We start from the raw sequence: 19,955 nt of genomic DNA on the forward strand, positions 1-19,955 counted from the left end.
CGTCTGTAGTGTTCCTGGTTGTCCAGTTGTCGGTATGCTTCTTTGCAATAGTCCGTTCTGTTCTGTATGACAATGGCTCCTCCTTTGTCCGCTGGTTTGATGACGATGTTGCGGTTGGTCTTGAGAGCGTTGATGGCGTTGCGTTGTGCTCGGGTGACATTCTGGACTGTCTTCTGAGTGCGGCTGATGAATCTGGCATTGACGCATTTCCTGACAGCTTGAGCATACATGTCCAGCTGAGGGCAGCGACCCTCCGGAGGAGTCCAGTTTGACTCTTTCCTCTTCGGTTGCTGTACCGCGGATCCCTCTGTCTGCTGTTCCGGATCGTCGATTGTCTCATTGGGTTCGCTGCTGAAATCTTGGGGTTTGTGGTAGAATTCCTGGAGCCTCATTCTCCTGATGAATTCCTCTGTGTCTGCCGCGAGACTAGTGGGGTCCATTTTGGTAGTGGGGCAGAAATTGAGCCCTCGGCTGAGAACTTCGATTTCGTCTGGTTGAAGGGTGTGGTCGGACAAATTGACGATAGACTTCCCTGTGGTTGTAACCGTGGTACCGGGGGAAGCTTGGTCGATGCTGGTGGTGATGCCGAGTTTCTCAAGCTTCCTGCTCTTGGTTTTCATGTAGGCAGCGTAGTTCCGTTGCCTCGTCTGTTTGGCGGTATATCGTAGCTGGTCTGCTGTGTCCTGAGTACAGGTCGAGAGTATGGACTCTATCTTGGTTTCGAGGTTGTGGCGTCTGCTGTAGAGTTGGTGTACGAGATGGTTGCGGAGTGTGCGAGAGGTACGGCGGCAGAGTCTCTCAGCGTAATCCGAGTTGTATGTGGATGTTATGAGCTATAATTAAAGGTCGGTAACATTTAAAATGTCAGGCAGCAGGTCTTTTCCAAATCTTGACAGAAATGGCAAGAGAACTTCATGCAGACTTTGAAAATGTCGACATTTTACGCAATGCAAGAAAGTGCATTGTGTATCGCGCTAATGGTTTGTATGATTAAAGAATGATGGGCTGCTGGCTGTTAAGGCAGGAGCAGTGGTGTTGATTAGGGGGATTTTGGTTGGTTTGGTGTCTTTCCGATGCTGAATTTCTTAATGCTCAAGAGATGTTCTCACTGCCCCAGGCCCACAATGACAGCGCCAAGTGCGGGTCAGTGGATACATGAAATGGATGGTGAGGGGCAATATTCCCACAAGCTGCTGTTTCCATTTCCGAAATCAGTGCAGCTCCTGGGAAAGGTGGAAGGCAACGCAGGGCTGTCATGTCTTACTTGAAGCAATTGACACACACAAGATTCTGCCATCACCTGCCATCTCCTTCTGCTTCTGCCATTTCTTTTCCTCCAGCTCCCTCTCCTTCTCCAGGTGCCAATCAATTAACTACTTGATGCAAACACTGAGAATTAATGAGACCAAGTCTTACTTGGAGAGCAGGGAGAAGGGAGATAAGATCCTGGGTATTGAGAGGCGATGGATTTTGCAGATGCCTGGAAGGAGGTAGCCTGAGGAAGGAGGTAGCCTCCGAAAGCTTGTGAATTTAAAATAAAATTGCTGGACTATAACTTGGTGTTGTAAAATTGTTTACAATGGATAAATAAACACAAAGATCTCATCTCCCTGCTTCTTTCCGATGCTGAATTTCTTAATGCTCAAGAGATGTTCTCACGGCCCCAGGCCCATTATCTCCAGTCGCATCTCCTTCCAATCCTGCTCATGTTGCTTAGATTTGAAATCGTGCATTTTTCACACTGGAATTCAGTATGAAGAACGCAGTGCTGTGATAAGCCAGTGTTGTTAAGGAGATGGAGCACAAGGAGATACATAAAAGCCTAATGATATCACTGCCTCTTCGGACACTGTGAGCTGCAGTTAAAGCTGGGCAATATTTAAAGTGTCAGGCAGCAGGTCTTTTCCAAATCTTGACAGACATGGGAAGAAATCTTCACGCAGACTTTGATCAGCGTCATGACTTTAAAACAGCCGGCATTTTAGACCGGCATTCCACACTCTGGACCTTGACCCTTCCCCTGGGATTCTCACTATGAACAGGTGGGATTTGTTTTGAGAAAGGATGTCCCAGCTCTCCACCTTTAAAGGGACACGGACAGGACCAGATGGGCTGAATGGCACTGGTTTATGACATCACTGCAGTGCCTAGAAACCCTGCTCATGGTCTGGGAGTGTTTGATGGGACAGTGTAGAGGGAGCTTTACTCTGTATCTAACCCGTGCTGTACCTGCCCTGGGAGTGTTTGATGGGACAGTGTAGAGGGAGCTTTACTCTGTATCTAACCCATGCTGTACCTGCCCTGGGAGTGTTTGACGGGACAGTGCAGAGGGAGCTTTACTCTGTATCTAACCCGTGCTGTACCTGCCCTGGGAGTGTTTGATGGGACAGTGTAGAGGGAGCTTTACTCTGTATCTAACCCATGCTGTACCTGCCCTGGGAGTGTTTGATGGGACAGTGTAGAGGGAGCTTTACTCTGTATCTAACCCGTGCTGTACCTGCCCTGGGAGTGTTTGATGGGACAGTGTAGAGGGAGCATTACTCTGTATCTAACCCGTGCTGTACCTGCCCTGGGAGTGTTTGATGGGACAGTGTAGAGGGAGCTTTACTCTGTATCTAACCCATGCTGTACCTGCCCTGGGAGTGTTTGATGGGACAGTGTAGAGGGAGCTTTACTCTGTATCTAACCCATGCTGTACCTGCCCTGGGAGTGTTTGATGGGACAGTGTCGAGGGAGCTTTACTCTGTATATAACCCATGCTGTACCTGCCCTGGGAGTGTTTGATGGGACAGTGTAGAGGGAGCTTTACTCTGTATCTAACCCGTGCTGTACCTGCCCTGGGAGTGTTTGATGGGACAGTGTAGAGGGAGCTTTACTCTGTATCTAACCCGTGCTGTACCTGCCCTGGGAGTGTTTGATGGGACAGTGTAGAGGGAGCTTTACTCTGTATCTAACCCGTGCTGTACCTGCCCTGGGAGTGTTTGATGGGACAGTGTAGAGGGAGCTTTACTCTGTATCTAACCCTTGCTGTATCTGCCCTGGGAGTGTTTGATGGGACAGTGTAGAGGGAGCTTTACTCTGTATCTAATCCGTGCTGTACCCGCCCTGGGAGTGTTTGATGGGACAGTGTAGAGGGAGCATTACTCTGTATCTAACCCGTGCTGTACCCGCCCTGGGAGTGTTTGATGGGACAGTGTAGAGGGAGCTTTACTCTGTATCTAACCCTTGCTGTATCTGCCCTGGGAGTGTTTGATGGGACAGTGTAGAGGGAGCTTTACTCTGTATCTAACCCGTGCTGTCCCTGCCCTGGGAGTGTTTGATGGGACAGTGTTGAGGGAGCTTTACTCTGTATCTAACCCGTGCTGTACCTGCCCTGGGAGTGTTTGATGGGACAGTGTAGAGGGAGCTTTACTCTGTATCTAACCCGTGCTGTACCTGCCCTGGGAGTGTTTGACGGGACAGTGTAGAGGGAGCTTTACTCTGTATCTAACCCGTGCTGTACCTGCCCTGGGAGTGTTTGATGGGACAGTGTAGAGGGAGCTTTACTCTGTATCTAACCCGTGCTGTATCTGCCCTGGGAGTGTTTGATGGGACAGTGTAGAGGGAGCATTACTCTGTATCTAACCCGTGCTGTACCCGCCCTGGGAGTGTTTGATGGGACAGTGTAGAGGGAGCATTACTCTGTATCTAATCCGTGCTGTACCCGCCCTGGGAGTGTTTGATGGGACAGTGTAGAGGCAGCTTTACTCTCTATCTAACCCGTGCTGTCCCTGAGTGCAGAGTGTTTCAAGCAGACACTAGATGCTCAGAATGCCACATTCTCCGGCACTGACATCCAGCACCTCTGAGAACATTTAACGCAAAGATAGACTCAAAGAATCATTACAGCACAGAAGGAGGCTATTCGGCCCATTGAGCCTGTGCTGGCTCTTTGTAAGAGCAATCCAGTTAGTCCCATTCCTCCGTTCTTTCCCCGTAGATAAGAGAAACCCGTCAGTTTCTCCCCCGGACACAGATCTGGAAGGACGGTGAGAGTCCCTAACATTTTTGTACAGTGTGTTTGATATTTTATCCCTGGGACTGAGTCTTTTGGAGATGATTGAATTTGATTCCCTCTAGTTACTGACTCACCGACCAGGAGAACTGTTTTTTCCTGATTTACCTGAACAAACTTTGAAAACACCCTCAGGCCCTCTTACCCTTCTTTGTTCTAATGAGAAGAGCCCCAGTTTCTCTCGTCTCTCCTCATAACTAAAGTCTCTCGTCCCTGGTATCATCTCAGTGAATCTCTTCTGCACCCTCTCCATGGCCTTGACATCCTTCCCAGTGGAAGATGCCCAAAACTTGACACAATATTCGAACTGCAGCCTAACCAATGATTTGGACAGTTTTACATGATCTCTGACCTTTTGTACTCTCGACCCCTATTTGTGAAACCTTGGGTTCTATGTGCTTTTTTAACCACTTTATTAACATGTCCTCACACTTTTAAAGATCTGTGTATCTGAACCCCTTGTAGGTTTTAGAGAAATTAACATAAGATGGCTACAATACATTGACATAAAATGTCTGATATAATGAGTATTTTGGGAAAGAGAAGTTTAGTCTGAGTTCGAAACTCAGACAAGCCCTTCTCAGCAAACAGGTCGCCTTGGCAACACTGATAAGACATTCCATTCCGCAGAATCACTAGTTACAAACTCTATAATCAGATAAGGGGAAATAACAGGAGCTTGTCTGTTATTAACCACAATATAAACTTAAGCCAGAGTGAGTCATAGAACAGATTAGATTATAAAGTGTGATGTTTCTACCTACAATTGTGAAAATATAAGAAATAACATAATTAACAGTGGGCAGGGTAGTTTAGGGGTAATGAGAAAATTACCGAAGAAAAGTAACTGCTGGGAACCAAGAAATGTGTCCTTCTAAATCACAGATCAGAGAAGTCCCGGCTGTCTTTTCCTCCCTTCCTGCCTAAACCCAGCAGAGAAGACAAACGAGAGTCAGGTGACAGAGATGGATGACGACAGGGTATAAAAGTGAGTGGATACTGATGGAAGGGGGGCAGTGGGGACTGGAGACACCGGAGATCCAGCTCAGGGAGCCCGAGGTTCCATCCAGCGGGCTGACCTGGTGTAAGTTACCGTGGACACGGGGGATTTGCTTCTTTACTCTGATCGATGGATCATTATAAGATACGGTTGAGGAGAGACAATCTTGTATTTATTAAAGTTGCTGACACTAGACTCTCAAATCTGCTGATTAATAAGACAAGGCAAAAGCAAAATACGGCGGATGCTGGCAGGACTTTGACCTGAAATGTGAACTCGCTTTCTTTCTCCACAGATGCTGCCCCACTTGCCGAGCTTCTCCAGCACGTTCTGCTTTTATTTAATAAGACAAGACGTTAGCTAGAATCTTACACACCACTACTGTTCTGTTCCTCTACTCCTTTTAAAATTTTATCATTTTTTTAAAATCACAAAACGTATCACCTCATATTACTCTGCGTTAAATTCCACCTGACACCGACCTGCCCTATTTACGAACCTGTGTATGTCACACTAAAGTCACTTGCAGTCCTCTTCACACTTAGCCCTGGTTCCTTTTCTGGCGTCAACTGGTGATTTTCACCCATATACCCGAGCCCAGATCATTTCTTTATACTGAGAGGATTGATGGTCCCAACACTGACCCTGGGACACCATTGTTTACATCCTTCGTGTCTGAAGACCATCCATTAACCACTACTCTCTGTTTTCTGCCCTTGACCCAACTTCCAATTCACACTGTCCCACTCCCTTTAATTAATTCAGCCTTAATTTTATCAACAAGGTCCTGTCTGGCACCTTACTAAACACCTTTTCACAATCCATCCACACAACATCCACTGCATTCCCTTTATGACTACACTTGAGTTATCTCAAATAATCCCTGCTGTCTAACCTTAGTTATGATGTGGAGATGCCGGTGATGGACTGGGGTGGACAAATGTAAGGAATCTTACAACACCAGGTTATAGTCCAACAGTTTTATTTGAAAATCACAAGCTTTCGGAGATTATCTCCTTCGTCAGGTGAGTGAGTGAAAGGTTCTCAAATCGCATATCTTATATTAGGCTGGGACACGATCACACCAATCAAACGTGTCGTTGGTGTTCAGACAGGTTCACCACGGAAAACAGTACATCCCAGTATACTGAATACACAATGGGTCAGATTACAAAGACAGAGAGAGAAAGAGACCCGAAAGGCAGAGAGAGAGAGAGAATGTCCAGTTGTATTAAAAACAGATAACTTTTTTTTTTCCTGCTGGTGGGGTTACGTGTAGCGTAAATGTTCGCAGCAAATTACTCAGCTTTCAGGAGAACAGCGTCCACGAGACCACACAACCCTGCCACGGCAACCTCTGCAAGACATGTCAGATCATCGACACAGATACCACCATCACACGAGAGGACACCACCCACCAGGTGCATGGTTCATACTCCTGTGACTCGGCCAACGTTGTCTACCTCATACGTTGCAGGAAAGGATGCCCCAGAGCATGGTACATTGGCGAGACCATGCAGACACTGCGACAACGGATGAACAGACACCGCGCAACAATCGCCAGACAGGAGGGTTCCCTCCCAGTTGGGGAACACTTCAGCAGTCAAGGACATTCAGCCACCGATCTTCGGGTAAGCGTTCTCCAAGGCGGCCTTCGAGACACACGACAACGCAAAATCATCGAGCAGAAATTGATAGCCAAGTTCCGCACCCATGAGGACGGCCTCAACCGGGATCTTGGGTTCATGTCACGCTACATGTAACCCCACCAGCAGGAAAAAAAAAGTTATCTGTTTTTAATACAACTGGACATTCTCTCTCTCTCTGCCTTTGTAATCTGACCCATTGTGTATTCAGTATACTGGGACGTACTGTTTTCTGTGGCTAACCTGTCTGAACACCAACGACACCTTTGATTGGTGTGATCGTGTCCCAGCCTAATATAAGGTATGCGATTTGAGAACCTTTCATTCACTCACCTGACGAAGGAGATAATCTCCGAAAGCTTGTGATTTTCAAATAAAACTGTTGGACTATAACCTGGTGTTGTAAGATTCCTTACATTTAACCTTAATTAATTCACTTTACTAACAAATGTTGAAATCTTTGCTCCACCTCACAGGGTTCCATCTGTTTAAAGCCACAACAGAAAAGTCCAGTTTTCTCCTGGAGTTTGAGATAAATTAAGTTAAATTAACATGTTGTTAAGTGTGTAACAAAGGCATAGTGGTCTTAATGGGGGACTTTAACCTTCACAAAGATTGGGAAAAGCAGACTAGCAACTGTCAGAAAGGTAGTGAATTTCTTGAGTGTGTCCGGTATAGTTTTCGACAGCAGTATGTCCGAGAGACAACAAGGGGGCAAGCCATACCTGATTTAGTAATGAGTAATGAACCAGATTTAGTTAACGGCTTATCTGTGCGTGAACATCTATCCAATAGTGATCATAACATGATCGAGTTCAATGTAGTGTTTGAAAGGGAAAAAAGTGAATCAGCTACTAAGATTCTAGATTTGGGTAAGGCCGACTTCAATGGGATGAGACAGAGACTGTCCGCAGTAAACTGGGCAAATCTGTTAATGGGTAAAACGACTGATGATCAGTGGGAAATGTTTAAAGAAACATTTAACGTGATACAGAATCGGTTTATACCCCTGAGGGGCAAGAACTCTACTTGCCAAAAAAAAACAGCCATGGACAACTAAAGAAGTAAGGGACAGTATAAGACATAAGGAAAGGGCATACAAAAAGGCAAAAAATGGCACAGATCCTGGCGAATGGGAAAGATACAAAGATCAACAAAGGGTCGCAAAACAGATAGTAAGAGCTACAAAAAGAGAGTATGAAAAGAAACTCGCAAGGGATATCAAAACCAATACGAAGAACTTTTAGCGTTACATTAGGAAAAAGAGGGTGGTCAGGAGCAGTGATGGCCCCTTAAAAACTGAAAGTGGGGATATTGTCATTGACAATGGGGAAATGGCGGACATGTCGAATAATTACTTTGCGTCAGTATTTACAGTAGAAAAAGAGGATAGCATGCCGGAAATCCCAAGAAAACTAATATTGAATCGGGGACAGGGACTCGATAAAATTAACATAAGTAAAGCAACAGTCATGAAGAAAATAACAGCACTAAAGAGTGACAAATCCCCAGGACCAGATGGTTTCCATCCCAGGGTTTTAAAAGAAGTAGGTGAGCACATTGCAGATGCCCTAACTATAATCTTTTAAAGTCCTCTAGATTCAGGAACTGTCCCTCCAGATTGGAAAATTGCACATGTCACTCCGCTTTTTAAGAAAGGAGAGAGAGGGAAACCAGGGAATTATAGACCAGTTAGCCTAACATCTGTTGTGGGGGAATTGCTGGAGTCTATAATTAAGGATAGGGTGACTGAACACCTTGAGAATTTTCAGTTAATCAGAGAGAGCCAGCATGGATTTGTGAAAGGTAGGTCGTGCCTGACAAACCTGATTGAATTTTTTGAAGAGGTGACTAAAGTAGTGGACAGGGGAATGTCAATGGATGTTATTTATATGGACTTCCAGAAGGCATTTGATAAGGTCCCACATAAGAGACTGTTAGCTAAGATAGAAGCCCATGGAATCGAGGGAAAATGACAGACTTGGTTAGGAAATTGGCTGAGCGAAAGGCGAGAGAGAGTAGGGATAATGGGTAGGTACTCACATTGGCAGGATGTGACCAGTGGAGTCCCGCAGGGATCTGTCTTGGGGCCTCAATATTATTCACAATATTTATTAACGACTTAGATGAAGGCATAGAAAGTCTCATATCTAAGTTTGCCGATGACACAAAGATTGGTGGCATTGTAAGCAGTGTAGATGAAAACATAAAATTACAAAGGGATATTGATAGATTAGGTGAATGGGCAAAACTGTGGCAAATGGAATTCAATGTAGACAAATGTGAGGTCATCCACTTTGGATCAAAAAAGGATAGAACAGGGTACTTTCTAAATGGTAAAAAGTTAAAAACAGTGGATGTCCAAAGGGACTTAGGGGTTCAGGTACATAAATCATTGAAGTGTCATGAACAGGTACAGAAAATAATCAATAAGACTAATGGAATGCTGGCCTTTATATCTAGAGGGCTGGAGTACAAGGGGGCAGAAGTTATGCTGCAGCTATACAAAACCCTGGTTAGACCGCACCTGGAGTACTGTGAGCAGTTCTGGGCACCGCACCTTCGGAAGGACATATTGGCCTTGGAGGGAGTGCAGCGTAGGTTTACTAGAATGATACCCGGACTTCAAGGGTTAAGTTACGAGGAGAGATTACACAAATTGGGGTTGTATTCTCTGGAGTTTCGAAGGTTAAGGGGTGATCTGATTGAAGTTTATAAGATATTCAGGGGAACAGATAGGGTGGATAGAGAGAAACTATTTCCGCTGGTTGGGGATTCTAGGAGTAGGGGGTGCAGTCTAAAAATTAGAGCCAGACCTTTCAGGAGTGAGATTAGAAAACATTTCTACACACAAAGGGTGGTAGAAGTTTGGAACTCTCTTCTGCAAACGGCAATTGATACTAGCTCAATTGCTCAATTTAAATCTGAGAGAGATAGCTTTTTGCCAACCAAAGGTATTAAGGGATATGGGCCAAAGGCAGGTATATGGAGTTAGATCACAGATCAGCCATGATCTTATCAAATGGCGGAGCAGGCACGAGGGGCTGAATGGCCTCCTCCTGTTCCGATAAGTTTAAAAATGATGCAGTGCTTCAGACAATGAGCGAGATCCGGGCTCAGCTCCGCCCACTCGGTTGCGCAAGTCTCACCCCTGACACAGTCCGATTGGTTGGAGAAACAACCACCCGCTCGGTCCTCCAGTCAACTCTCCTTAATCACCAGGGCGGGGTGAATGGTGAGACTGACGGTCCTGAGGTGGCGTTGAAAAATAAACATTAACTGAACCCGTCATTTACAACATTTAATGAAACGAAATTAATAAAAGTTAACGGAAATAATCTTTTCCGGAGTGCGTCTCCGCTGAGTGTTTGTGGCGGTTTTAATGGCAGCAAGCGCTGGGGCTTTAGTTTATTTCATTATCCTCGGTCGAAACGCGTTCTCCCTGCTTCCAATCTCTTTGCTGTCAGACCGGAGATTAAAATCATCAATGGCGGCTGCATCACCCAGCATGCCGCGCGGTACAGAATGTGCCCTATCTAAATCAGTGGTGCCCAGCACGCAGGCGCAGTTGAGGCTCATTGTTGGGCAGTGCGTCCTGAGCATGCGCGGCCAGTGGAGGCTGCGGGAGTCGGAGCGGTCGGTGCAGGTCAGAGGATCGGAGGGAACAGGTTAATAAACCCCGGGGACCGGGCTCAGGCTCCACAAACACCGAGTGCGGCCCCGGGCCCGAGTGTAAAACAGCGAACATTCTCCCCATCCACCCCCGCCGGTTTCCGGTTTCTTGCATTTCACTTCGACCGAACTCTCAACTGGAGGCCCGCTTCCGCGCTCATGCGCAGAGTGAACCGGGAGCTCCACGGAGCGTCCGTCAATGAGGGAGGAATGGTGACAGGTCAGGGAGCGTCTGTCAATGAGGGAGGAATGGTGACAGGTCAGGGAGCGTCTGTCAATGAAGGAGGAATGGTGACAGGTCAGGGAGCGTCTGTCAATGAGGGAGGAATGGTGACAGGTCAGGGAGCGTCCGTCAATGAGGGAGGAATGGTGACAGGTCAGGGAGCGTCTGTCAATGAAGGAGGAATGGTGACAGGTCAGGGAGCGTCTGTCAATGAAGGAGGAATGGTGACAGGTCAGGGAGCGTCTGTCAATGAGGGAGGAATGGTGACAGGTCAGGGAGCGTCTGTCAATGAAGGAGGAATGGTGACAGGTCAGGGAGCGTCCGTCAATGAGGGAGGAATGGTGACAGGTCAGGGAGCGTCTGTCAATGAAGGAGGAATGGTGACAGGTCAGGGAGCGTCTGTAAATGAAGGAGGAATGGTGACAGGTCAGGGAGCGTCTGTCAATGAAGGAGGAATGGTGACAGGTCAGGGAGCGTCTGTAAATGAAGGAGGAATGGTGACAGGTCAGGGAGCGTCTGTCAATGAGGGAGGAATGGTGACAGGTCAGGGAGCGTCTGTCAATGAAGGAGGAATGGTGACAGGACAGGGAGCATCTGTCAATGAAGGAGGAATGGTGACAGGTCAGGGAGCGTCTGTCAATGAAGGAGGAATGGTGACGGGTCAGGGAGCGTCTGTCAATGAAGGAGGAATGGTGACAGGTCAGGAAGCGTCTGTCAATGAAGGAGGAATGGTGACAAGTCAGGGAGCGTCTGTCAATGAAGGAGGAATGGTGACGGGTCAGGGAGCGTCTGTCAATGAAGGAGGAATGGTGACGGGTCAGGGAGCGTCTGTCAATGAAGGAGGAATGGTGACGGGTCAGGGAGCGTCTGTCAATGAAGGAGGAATGGTGACAGGTCAGGGAGCGTCTGTCAATGAAGGAGGAATGATGACAGGTCAGGGAGCGTCTGTCAATGAGGGAGGAATGGTGACAGGTCAGGGAGCATCTGTCAATGAAGGAGGAATGGTGACCGGTCAGGGAGCGTCTGTCAATGAGGGAGGAATGGTGACAGGTCAGGGAGCGTCTGTCAATGAAGGAGGAATGGTGACAGGTCAGGGAGCATCTGTCAATGAAGGAGGAATGGTGACCGGTCAGGGAGCGTCTGTCAATGAAGGAGGACTGGTCACCGGTCAGGGAGCGTCTGTCAATGAAGGAGGATTGGTCACCGGTCAGGGAGCGTCTGTCAATGAAGGAGGAATGGTGACAGGTCAGGGAGCATCTGTCAATGAAGGAGGAATGGTGACAGGTCAGGGAGCGTCTGTAAATGAAGGAGGACTGGTCACCGGTCAGGGAGCATCTGTCAATGAAGGAGGAATGGTGACAGGTCAGGGAGCGTCTGTAAATGGAGGAGGAATAGTGCCCAGTCAGGGAGCGTCTGTAAATGGAGGAGCAATAGTGCCCAGTCAGGGAGCGTCTGTAAATGAAGGAGGAATGGTGACGGGTCAGGGAGCATCTGTCAATGAGGGAGGAATGGTGACAGGTCAGGGAGCGTCTGTCAATGATGGAGGAATGGTGACCGGTCAGGGAGCGTCTGTCAATGAAGGAGGAATGGTGACCGGTCAGGGAGCGTCTGTCAATGAGGGAGGAATGGTGACAGGTCAGGGAGCGTCTGTCAATGAGGGAGGAATGGTGACAGGTCAGGGAGCGTCTGTCAATGAAGGAGGAATGGTGACAGGTCAGGGAGCGTCTGTCAATGAAGGAGGAATGGTGACAGGTCAGGGAGCGTCTGTCAATGAAGGAGGAATGGTGACGGGTCAGGGAACGTCTGTCAATGAAGGAGGAATGGTGACGGGTCAGGGAGCGTCTGTCAATGAAGGAGGAATGGTGACAGGTCAGGGAGCGTCTGTCAATGAAGGAGGAATGGTGACAGGTCAGGGAGCGTCTGTCAATGAAGGAGGAATGGTGACGGGTCAGGGAGCGTCTGTCAATGAAGGAGGAATGGTGACGGGTCAGGGAGCGTCTGTCAATGAAGGAGGAATGGTGACAGGTCAGGGAGCGTCTGTCAATGAAGGAGGAATGGTGACAGGTCAGGGAGCGTCTGTCAATGAAGGAGGAATGGTGACAGGTCAGGGAGCGTCTGTCAATGAGGGAGGAATGGTGACAGGTCAGGGAGCATCTGTCAATGAGGGAGGAATGGTGACAGGTCAGGGAGCGTCTGTCAATGATGGAGGAATGGTGACCGGTCAGGGAGCGTCTGTCAATGAAGGAGGAATGGTGACCGGTCAGGGAGCGTCTGTCAATGAGGGAGGAATGGTGACAGGTCAGGGAGCGTCTGTCAATGAAGGAGGAATGGTGACAGGTCAGGGAGCATCTGTCAATGAAGGAGGAATGGTGACCGGTCAGGGAGCGTCTGTCAATGAAGGAGGACTGGTCACCGGTCAGGGAGCGTCTGTCAATGAAGGAGGATTGGTCACCGGTCAGGGAGCGTCTGTCAATGAAGGAGGAATGGTGACAGGTCAGGGAGCGTCTGTCAATGAAGGAGGAATGGTGACAGGTCAGGGAGCGTCTGTAAATGAAGGAGGACTGGTCACCGGTCAGGGAGCATCTGTCAATGAAGGAGGAATGGTGACAGGTCAGGGAGCGTCTGTAAATGGAGGAGGAATAGTGCCCAGTCAGGGAGCGTCTGTAAATGGAGGAGCAATAGTGCCCAGTCAGGGAGCGTCTGTAAATGAAGGAGGAATGGTGACGGGTCAGGGAGCATCTGTAAATGGAGGAGGAATGGTGACGGGTCAGGGAGCGTCTGTAAATGAAGGAGGAATGGTGACTGGTCAGGGAGTGTCTGTAAATGAAGGCGGAATGGTGACTGGTCAGGGAGCATCTGTAAATAAAGGAGGAATGACGACCGGTCAGGGAGCGTCTGGAAATGAAGGAGGAATGGTGACCGGTCAGGGAGCATCTGTAAATGAAGGAGGAATGGTGACCGGTCAGGGAGCGTCTGTAAATGAAGGAGGAATGGTCACCGTCAGGGAGCATCTGTAAATTAAGGAGGAATGGTCACCGGTCAGGGAGCGTCTGTAAATGAAGGAGAAATGGGGACAGGTAAGGGAGCGTCTGTAAATGAAGGAGGAATGGTGACAGGTCAGGGAGCGTCTGTCAATGAAGGAGGAATGGTGACGGGTCAGGGAGCGTCTGTCAATGAAGGAGGAATGGTGACGGGTCAGGGAGCGTCTGTCAATGAAGGAGGAATGGTGACAGGTCAGGGAGCGTCTGTCAATGAAGGAGGAATGATGACAGGTCAGGGAGCGTCTGTCAATGAGGGAGGAATGGTGACAGGTCAGGGAGCATCTGTCAATGAAGGAGGAATGGTGACCGGTCAGGGAGCGTCTGTCAATGAGGGAGGAATGGTGACAGGTCAGGGAGCGTCTGTCAATGAAGGAGGAATGGTGACAGGTCAGGGAGCATCTGTCAATGAAGGAGGAATGGTGACCGGTCAGGGAGCGTCTGTCAATGAAGGAGGACTGGTCACCGGTCAGGGAGCGTCTGTCAATGAAGGAGGATTGGTCACCGGTCAGGGAGCGTCTGTCAATGAAGGAGGAATGGTGACAGGTCAGGGAGCATCTGTCAATGAAGGAGGAATGGTGACAGGTCAGGGAGCGTCTGTAAATGAAGGAGGACTGGTCACCGGTCAGGGAGCATCTGTCAATGAAGGAGGAATGGTGACAGGTCAGGGAGCATCTGTAAATGGAGGAGGAATAGTGCCCAGTCAGGGAGCGTCTGTAAATGGAGGAGCAATAGTGCCCAGTCAGGGAGCGTCTGTAAATGAAGGAGGAATGGTGACGGGTCAGGGAGCATCTGTCAATGAGGGAGGAATGGTGACAGGTCAGGGAGCGTCTGTCAATGATGGAGGAATGGTGACCGGTCAGGGAGCGTCTGTCAATGAAGGAGGAATGGTGACCGGTCAGGGAGCGTCTGTCAATGAGGGAGGAATGGTGACAGGTCAGGGAGCGTCTGTCAATGAGGGAGGAATGGTGACAGGTCAGGGAGCGTCTGTCAATGAAGGAGGAATGGTGACAGGTCAGGGAGCGTCTGTCAATGAAGGAGGAATGGTGACAGGTCAGGGAGCGTCTGTCAATGAAGGAGGAATGGTGACGGGTCAGGGAGCGTCTGTCAATGAAGGAGGAATGGTGACAGGTCAGGGAGCGTCTGTCAATGAAGGAGGAATGGTGACAGGTCAGGGAGCGTCTGTCAATGAAGGAGGAATGGTGACGGGTCAGGGAGCGTCTGTCAATGAAGGAGGAATGGTGACGGGTCAGGGAGCGTCTGTCAATGAAGGAGGAATGGTGACAGGTCAGGGAGCGTCTGTCAATGAAGGAGGAATGGTGACAGGTCAGGGAGCGTCTGTCAATGAAGGAGGAATGGTGACAGGTCAGGGAGCGTCTGTCAATGAGGGAGGAATGGTGACAGGTCAGGGAGCATCTGTCAATGAGGGAGGAATGGTGACAGGTCAGGGAGCGTCTGTCAATGATGGAGGAATGGTGACCGGTCAGGGAGCGTCTGTCAATGAAGGAGGAATGGTGACCGGTCAGGGAGCGTCTGTCAATGAGGGAGGAATGGTGACAGGTCAGGGAGCGTCTGTCAATGAAGGAGGAATGGTGACAGGTCAGGGAGCATCTGTCAATGAAGGAGGAATGGTGACCGGTCAGGGAGCGTCTGTCAATGAAGGAGGACTGGTCACCGGTCAGGGAGCGTCTGTCAATGAAGGAGGATTGGTCACCGGTCAGGGAGCGTCTGTCAATGAAGGAGGAATGGTGACAGGTCAGGGAGCGTCTGTCAATGAAGGAGGAATGGTGACAGGTCAGGGAGCGTCTGTAAATGAAGGAGGACTGGTCACCGGTCAGGGAGCATCTGTCAATGAAGGAGGAATGGTGACAGGTCAGGGAGCGTCTGTAAATGGAGGAGGAATAGTGCCCAGTCAGGGAGCGTCTGTAAATGGAGGAGCAATAGTGCCCAGTCAGGGAGCGTCTGTAAATGAAGGAGGAATGGTGACGGGTCAGGGAGCATCTGTAAATGGAGGAGGAATGGTGACGGGTCAGGGAGCGTCTGTAAATGAAGGAGGAATGGTGACTGGTCAGGGAGTGTCTGTAAATGAAGGCGGAATGGTGACTGGTCAGGGAGCATCTGTAAATAAAGGAGGAATGACGACCGGTCAGGGAGCGTCTGGAAATGAAGGAGGAATGGTGACCGGTCAGGGAGCATCTGTAAATGAAGGAGGAATGGTGACCGGTCAGGGAGCGTCTGTAAATGAAGGAGGAATGGTCACCGTCAGGGAGCATCTGTAAATTAAGGAGGAATGGTCACCGGTCAGGGAGCGTCTGTAAATGAAGGAGAAATGGGGACAGGTAAGGGAGCGTCTGGAAATGAAGGAGAAATGGTGATAGGTCAGGGAGCATCTGTAAATGAAGGCAAAATGTGACAGGTCAGGGAGCATCTGTAAATGAAAGAGGCATGGTGACAGGTCAGGGAGCATCTGTAAATGAAGGAGACATGGTGACAGGTCAGGGAGCATCTGTAAATGAAGGAGACATGGTGACAGGTCAGGGAGCATCTGTAAATGAAGGAAACATGGTGACAGGTCGGGGAGCATCTGTAAATGAAGGAAACATGGTGACAGGTCGGGGAGCATCTGTCCATGAAGGAGACAAGGTGACAGGTCAGGGAGCATCTGTAAATGAAGGAGAAATGGTGACCAGTCAGGGAGTGTCTGCAAATGAAGGAGAAATGGTGTTCGGTCAGGATGCATGTGAAATTGAAGGAGAAATGGTGACAGGTCAGGGAGCGTCTATAAATGAAGGAGAAATAGTGACGAGTCAGGGAGATCCCATCATCAGAACTAGGAGATATTACAGATGAACAGCTGACAGGGAGGGACAGAGTGAGGGAAAGAGAGAGAAAACATTCACAAGGAAAGGAATAGAATGATCGGTAAAGTGATTTTTTGGGGAACAGGAGTGGGGGTAAATGACAGAATTGATAATAGCAAAAGACTAAAGGAGGGACAATGGGAGAAAGTAGAGAAAAAAATACATAAACAAGACCCAGAGGATGTGAGAATAGTTAAAGCAGGTTAGCAAAGTCGGAGAGACAACTTCTCCTACCTCCCCTGGGCCTCGACCCCACTATTGAACATCAAGACATCATTTCCCAGACGGTCACTGACCTCATCTATTCTGGAGGGGAACCAGTGAGTGTAGAACTGAACCCAGTCAGAGTCAGCACCTTCAGGGGAGGAGAGAGAGAGGGGAACCAGTGAGTGTAGAACTGAACCCAGTCAGAGTCAGCACCTTCAGGGGAGGAGAGGGAGGGGAACCAGTGAGTGTAGAACTGAATCGAGCCAGAGTCAGCACCTTCAGGGGAGGAGAGAGAGGGGAACCAGTGAGTGTCGAACTGAACCCAGTCAGAGTCAGCACCTTCAGGGTAGAGAGAGAGGGGAACCAGTGAGTGTAGAACTGAACCCAGTCAGAGTCAGCACCTTCAGGGGAGGAGAGAGAGGGAGGGGAACCAGTGAGTGTAGAACTGAACCCAGTCAGAGTCAACACCTTCAGGGGAGGAGAGAGAGGGGAACCAGTGAGTGTAGAACTGAACCCAGTCAGAGTCAACACCTTCAGGGGAGGAGAGAGAGGGGAACCAGTGAGTGTAGAACTGAACCCAGTCAGAGTCAGCACCTTCAGGGGAGGAGAGAGGGGAACCAGTGAGTGTGGAACTGAACCCAGTCAGAGTCAGCACCTTCAGGGGAGGAGAGGGAGGGGAACCAGTGAGTGAAGAACTGAACCCAGTCAGAGTCAGCACCTTCAGGGGAGGAGAGAGAGGGAGGGGAACCAGTGAGTGTAGAACTGAACCCAGTCAGAGTCAGCACCATCAGGGGAGGAGAGAGAGAGAGGGGAACCAGTGAGTGTAGAACTGAACCCAGTCAGAGTCAGCACCTTCAGGGGAGGAGAGAGAGGGGAACCAGTGAGTGTAGAACTGAACCCAGTCAGAGTCAGCACCTTCAGGGGAGAAGAGAGAGGGAGGGGAACCAGTGAGTGTAGAACTGAACCCAGTCAGAGTCAGCACCTTCAGGGGAGGAGAGAGGGAGGGGAACCAGTGAGTGTAGAACTGAACCCAGTCAGAGTCAACACCTTCAGGGGAGGAGAGAGAGAGGGGAACCAGTGAGTGTAGAACTGAACCCAACCACAGTCAGCACCTTCAGGGGAGTAGAGTAAACTGGGAATGGAGGAAAAATAGCTGGAGATGGTGCGGTGCGTTTGGATTTCAGCACAGGGTGGAAGGAGTGTGTGTGGGACGGGGATTTATAGCTTTGGGAGAATAAGAGAGGAAAGAATGTTCCCTAGAAACTAGAATTGTCCATTCTGAATTTCTATCCTGTACTTACAGTGATGACTTTTGTAAACTCCTTTTCCAGGGTATTAGAAGGGGAGGATTTGCAGAGGGGAAACTCAAACCAAAGATCACGTCAAGATCTGACAGAGTCACTCGATTCATCAGGGCCTGAATATCATCGGCCTTTGAATATGGAAGGAGAAAGCACCATTCACAGCAGTGAGAAACTGTACACGTGTTCTGTGTGTGGACGAGGCTTCAGCCGATCGTCAGGCCTATCGAAACACAAATGCAGTCACACCCGGGAGAAACCGTGTAAATGCGGGGACTGCGGGAAGGGGTTCAGCTCCCCGTCCCAGCTGGAAACTCATCGACGCAGTCACACCGGGGAGAGGCCGTTCAGGTGCTCCGTGTGTGGGAAGACTTTTAAAGAATCGTCTAACCTTTCCAGACACCAGAACATTCACACCGGGGAGAAGCCGTTCACCTGCCCCGTGTGCGGGAAGGGATTCACTCAGTCCAACCACCTGCTGAGACACCAGCGCAGTCACACCGACGAGAGGCCGTTCAAGTGCTCTCTCTGTTCGAAGAGGTTTAGGCATTCATTCCACCTGCTGACACACCAGCGAGTTCACACTGGGGAGAGGCCGTTCACCTGCTCCGTGTGTGGGAAGGGGTTCACTCAGTCCACCAACCTGGTGGAACACCAGTGGGTGCACAGAGAAGAGAAACCAGTTAAATGTCCCATTTGTGGGAAGGGATTCACCTATTCATCCCGCTTGATGGTGCATCAGCGGGTTCACAGTGGGGAGAGGCCGTTCACCAGCTCCGTGTGTGGGAAGGGACTCGCTCAGTCATCCACCCTGCTGAGACACCAGCGAGTTCACGCTGGGGAGAGGCCGTTCACCTGTAATGAGTGTGGGAAAGGGTTCACTCAGTCATCCAAGCTGCTGAGACACCAGCGAATTCACACTGGGGAGAGGCCGTTCACCTGCTCTGTGTGTGGGAAGGGATTCACTCAGTCATCCAACCTGCTGAGACACCAGCGAGTTCACATATGACTGCAGGGGTTGGATTCTGCTGTTAATCCCATCCAGGACTGAACCATGTTCATTCTGACAGTTGGGGTTTGTTCCTGCTGATGTTAATAACCCCTATAACTGGGCTGGAGTTTAATATTCTGGATAAATATCAAATAAATCAAAGGGTAAAATGTCATATTCATTATAGTCACTGAAAAGGGGGTAAAATACTGCTGATTGTGTTTATCTCCAGCTGAATTTATTTCTACTTTTGCCAAGGACTTTCCTCACATTCTGAAAACTACCACTAATGGAGCTAAACTCTGTAGAACAGTCGATAATAAAATGAATTGAAGTTGTAGATTGGGTTTAGATCATTCCGGGAAAGAGTCGGCACAGACACAATGGGGCAGCTCAGGGTCACACACTGAACATACTGCAGCCCACAGGGACATCCCAAACTGTCCCCTCCCTGGGGCAGCTCAGGGTCACACACTGAACATACTGCAGCCCACAGGGACATCACAAACTGTCCCCTCCCTGGGGCAGCTCAGGGTCACACACTGAACATACTGCAGCCCACAGGGACATCACAAACTGTCCCCTCCCTGGGGCAGCTCAGGGTCACACACTGAACATACTGCAGCCCACAGGGACATCACAAACTGTCCCCTCCCTGTAACTAGGGTAACTAGGGAGAGAGTAGGGCCTCTTAAGGATCAACAAGGTCATCTATGTGCGGAACCACAAGAGATGGGTGAGATCCTGAATGAATATTTCACATCGGTATTTACGGTTGAGAAAGGCATGGATGTTAGGGAACTTGGGGAAATAAATAGTGATGTCTTGAGGAGTGTACATATTACAGAGAGGGAGGTGCTGGAAGTCTTAACGCGCATCAAGGTAGATAAATCTCCGGGACCTGATGAAATGTATCCCAGGACGTTATGGGAGGTTAGGGAGGAAATTGCGGGTCCCCTAGC

General features: G+C 49.3%; 1 protein-coding gene across 5 annotated transcripts in view; it reads left to right on the forward strand.

The window, feature by feature from the left end:
* LOC137335678 (zinc finger protein 79-like) overlaps nt 1-19,324 on the forward strand; it is a 34,259-nt gene extending 14,935 nt beyond the window's left edge. Inside the window, exons 1-2 of one of the 5 annotated variants that reach the window (XM_068000969.1) lie at nt 4,896-5,042; nt 18,033-19,324. In XM_068000969.1, coding sequence (XP_067857070.1) covers nt 18,142-19,011 — 870 coding nt within the window. In that variant the 5' untranslated portion in view covers nt 4,896-5,042; nt 18,033-18,141 and the 3' untranslated portion in view covers nt 19,012-19,324. Of the gene's footprint in view, nt 1-4,895; nt 5,043-10,299; nt 10,593-15,176; nt 15,194-18,032 lie in introns of those variants that run through there. The other 4 variants (XM_068000966.1, XM_068000964.1, XM_068000967.1 and 1 more) reach the window with 4 other exon arrangements.
* Nucleotides 19,325-19,955: the final 631 nt, after the last annotated feature.

Source organism: Heptranchias perlo, chromosome 20 (assembly GCF_035084215.1).
Source record: "Heptranchias perlo isolate sHepPer1 chromosome 20, sHepPer1.hap1, whole genome shotgun sequence".
NCBI lineage: Eukaryota > Metazoa > Chordata > Chondrichthyes > Hexanchiformes > Hexanchidae > Heptranchias > Heptranchias perlo.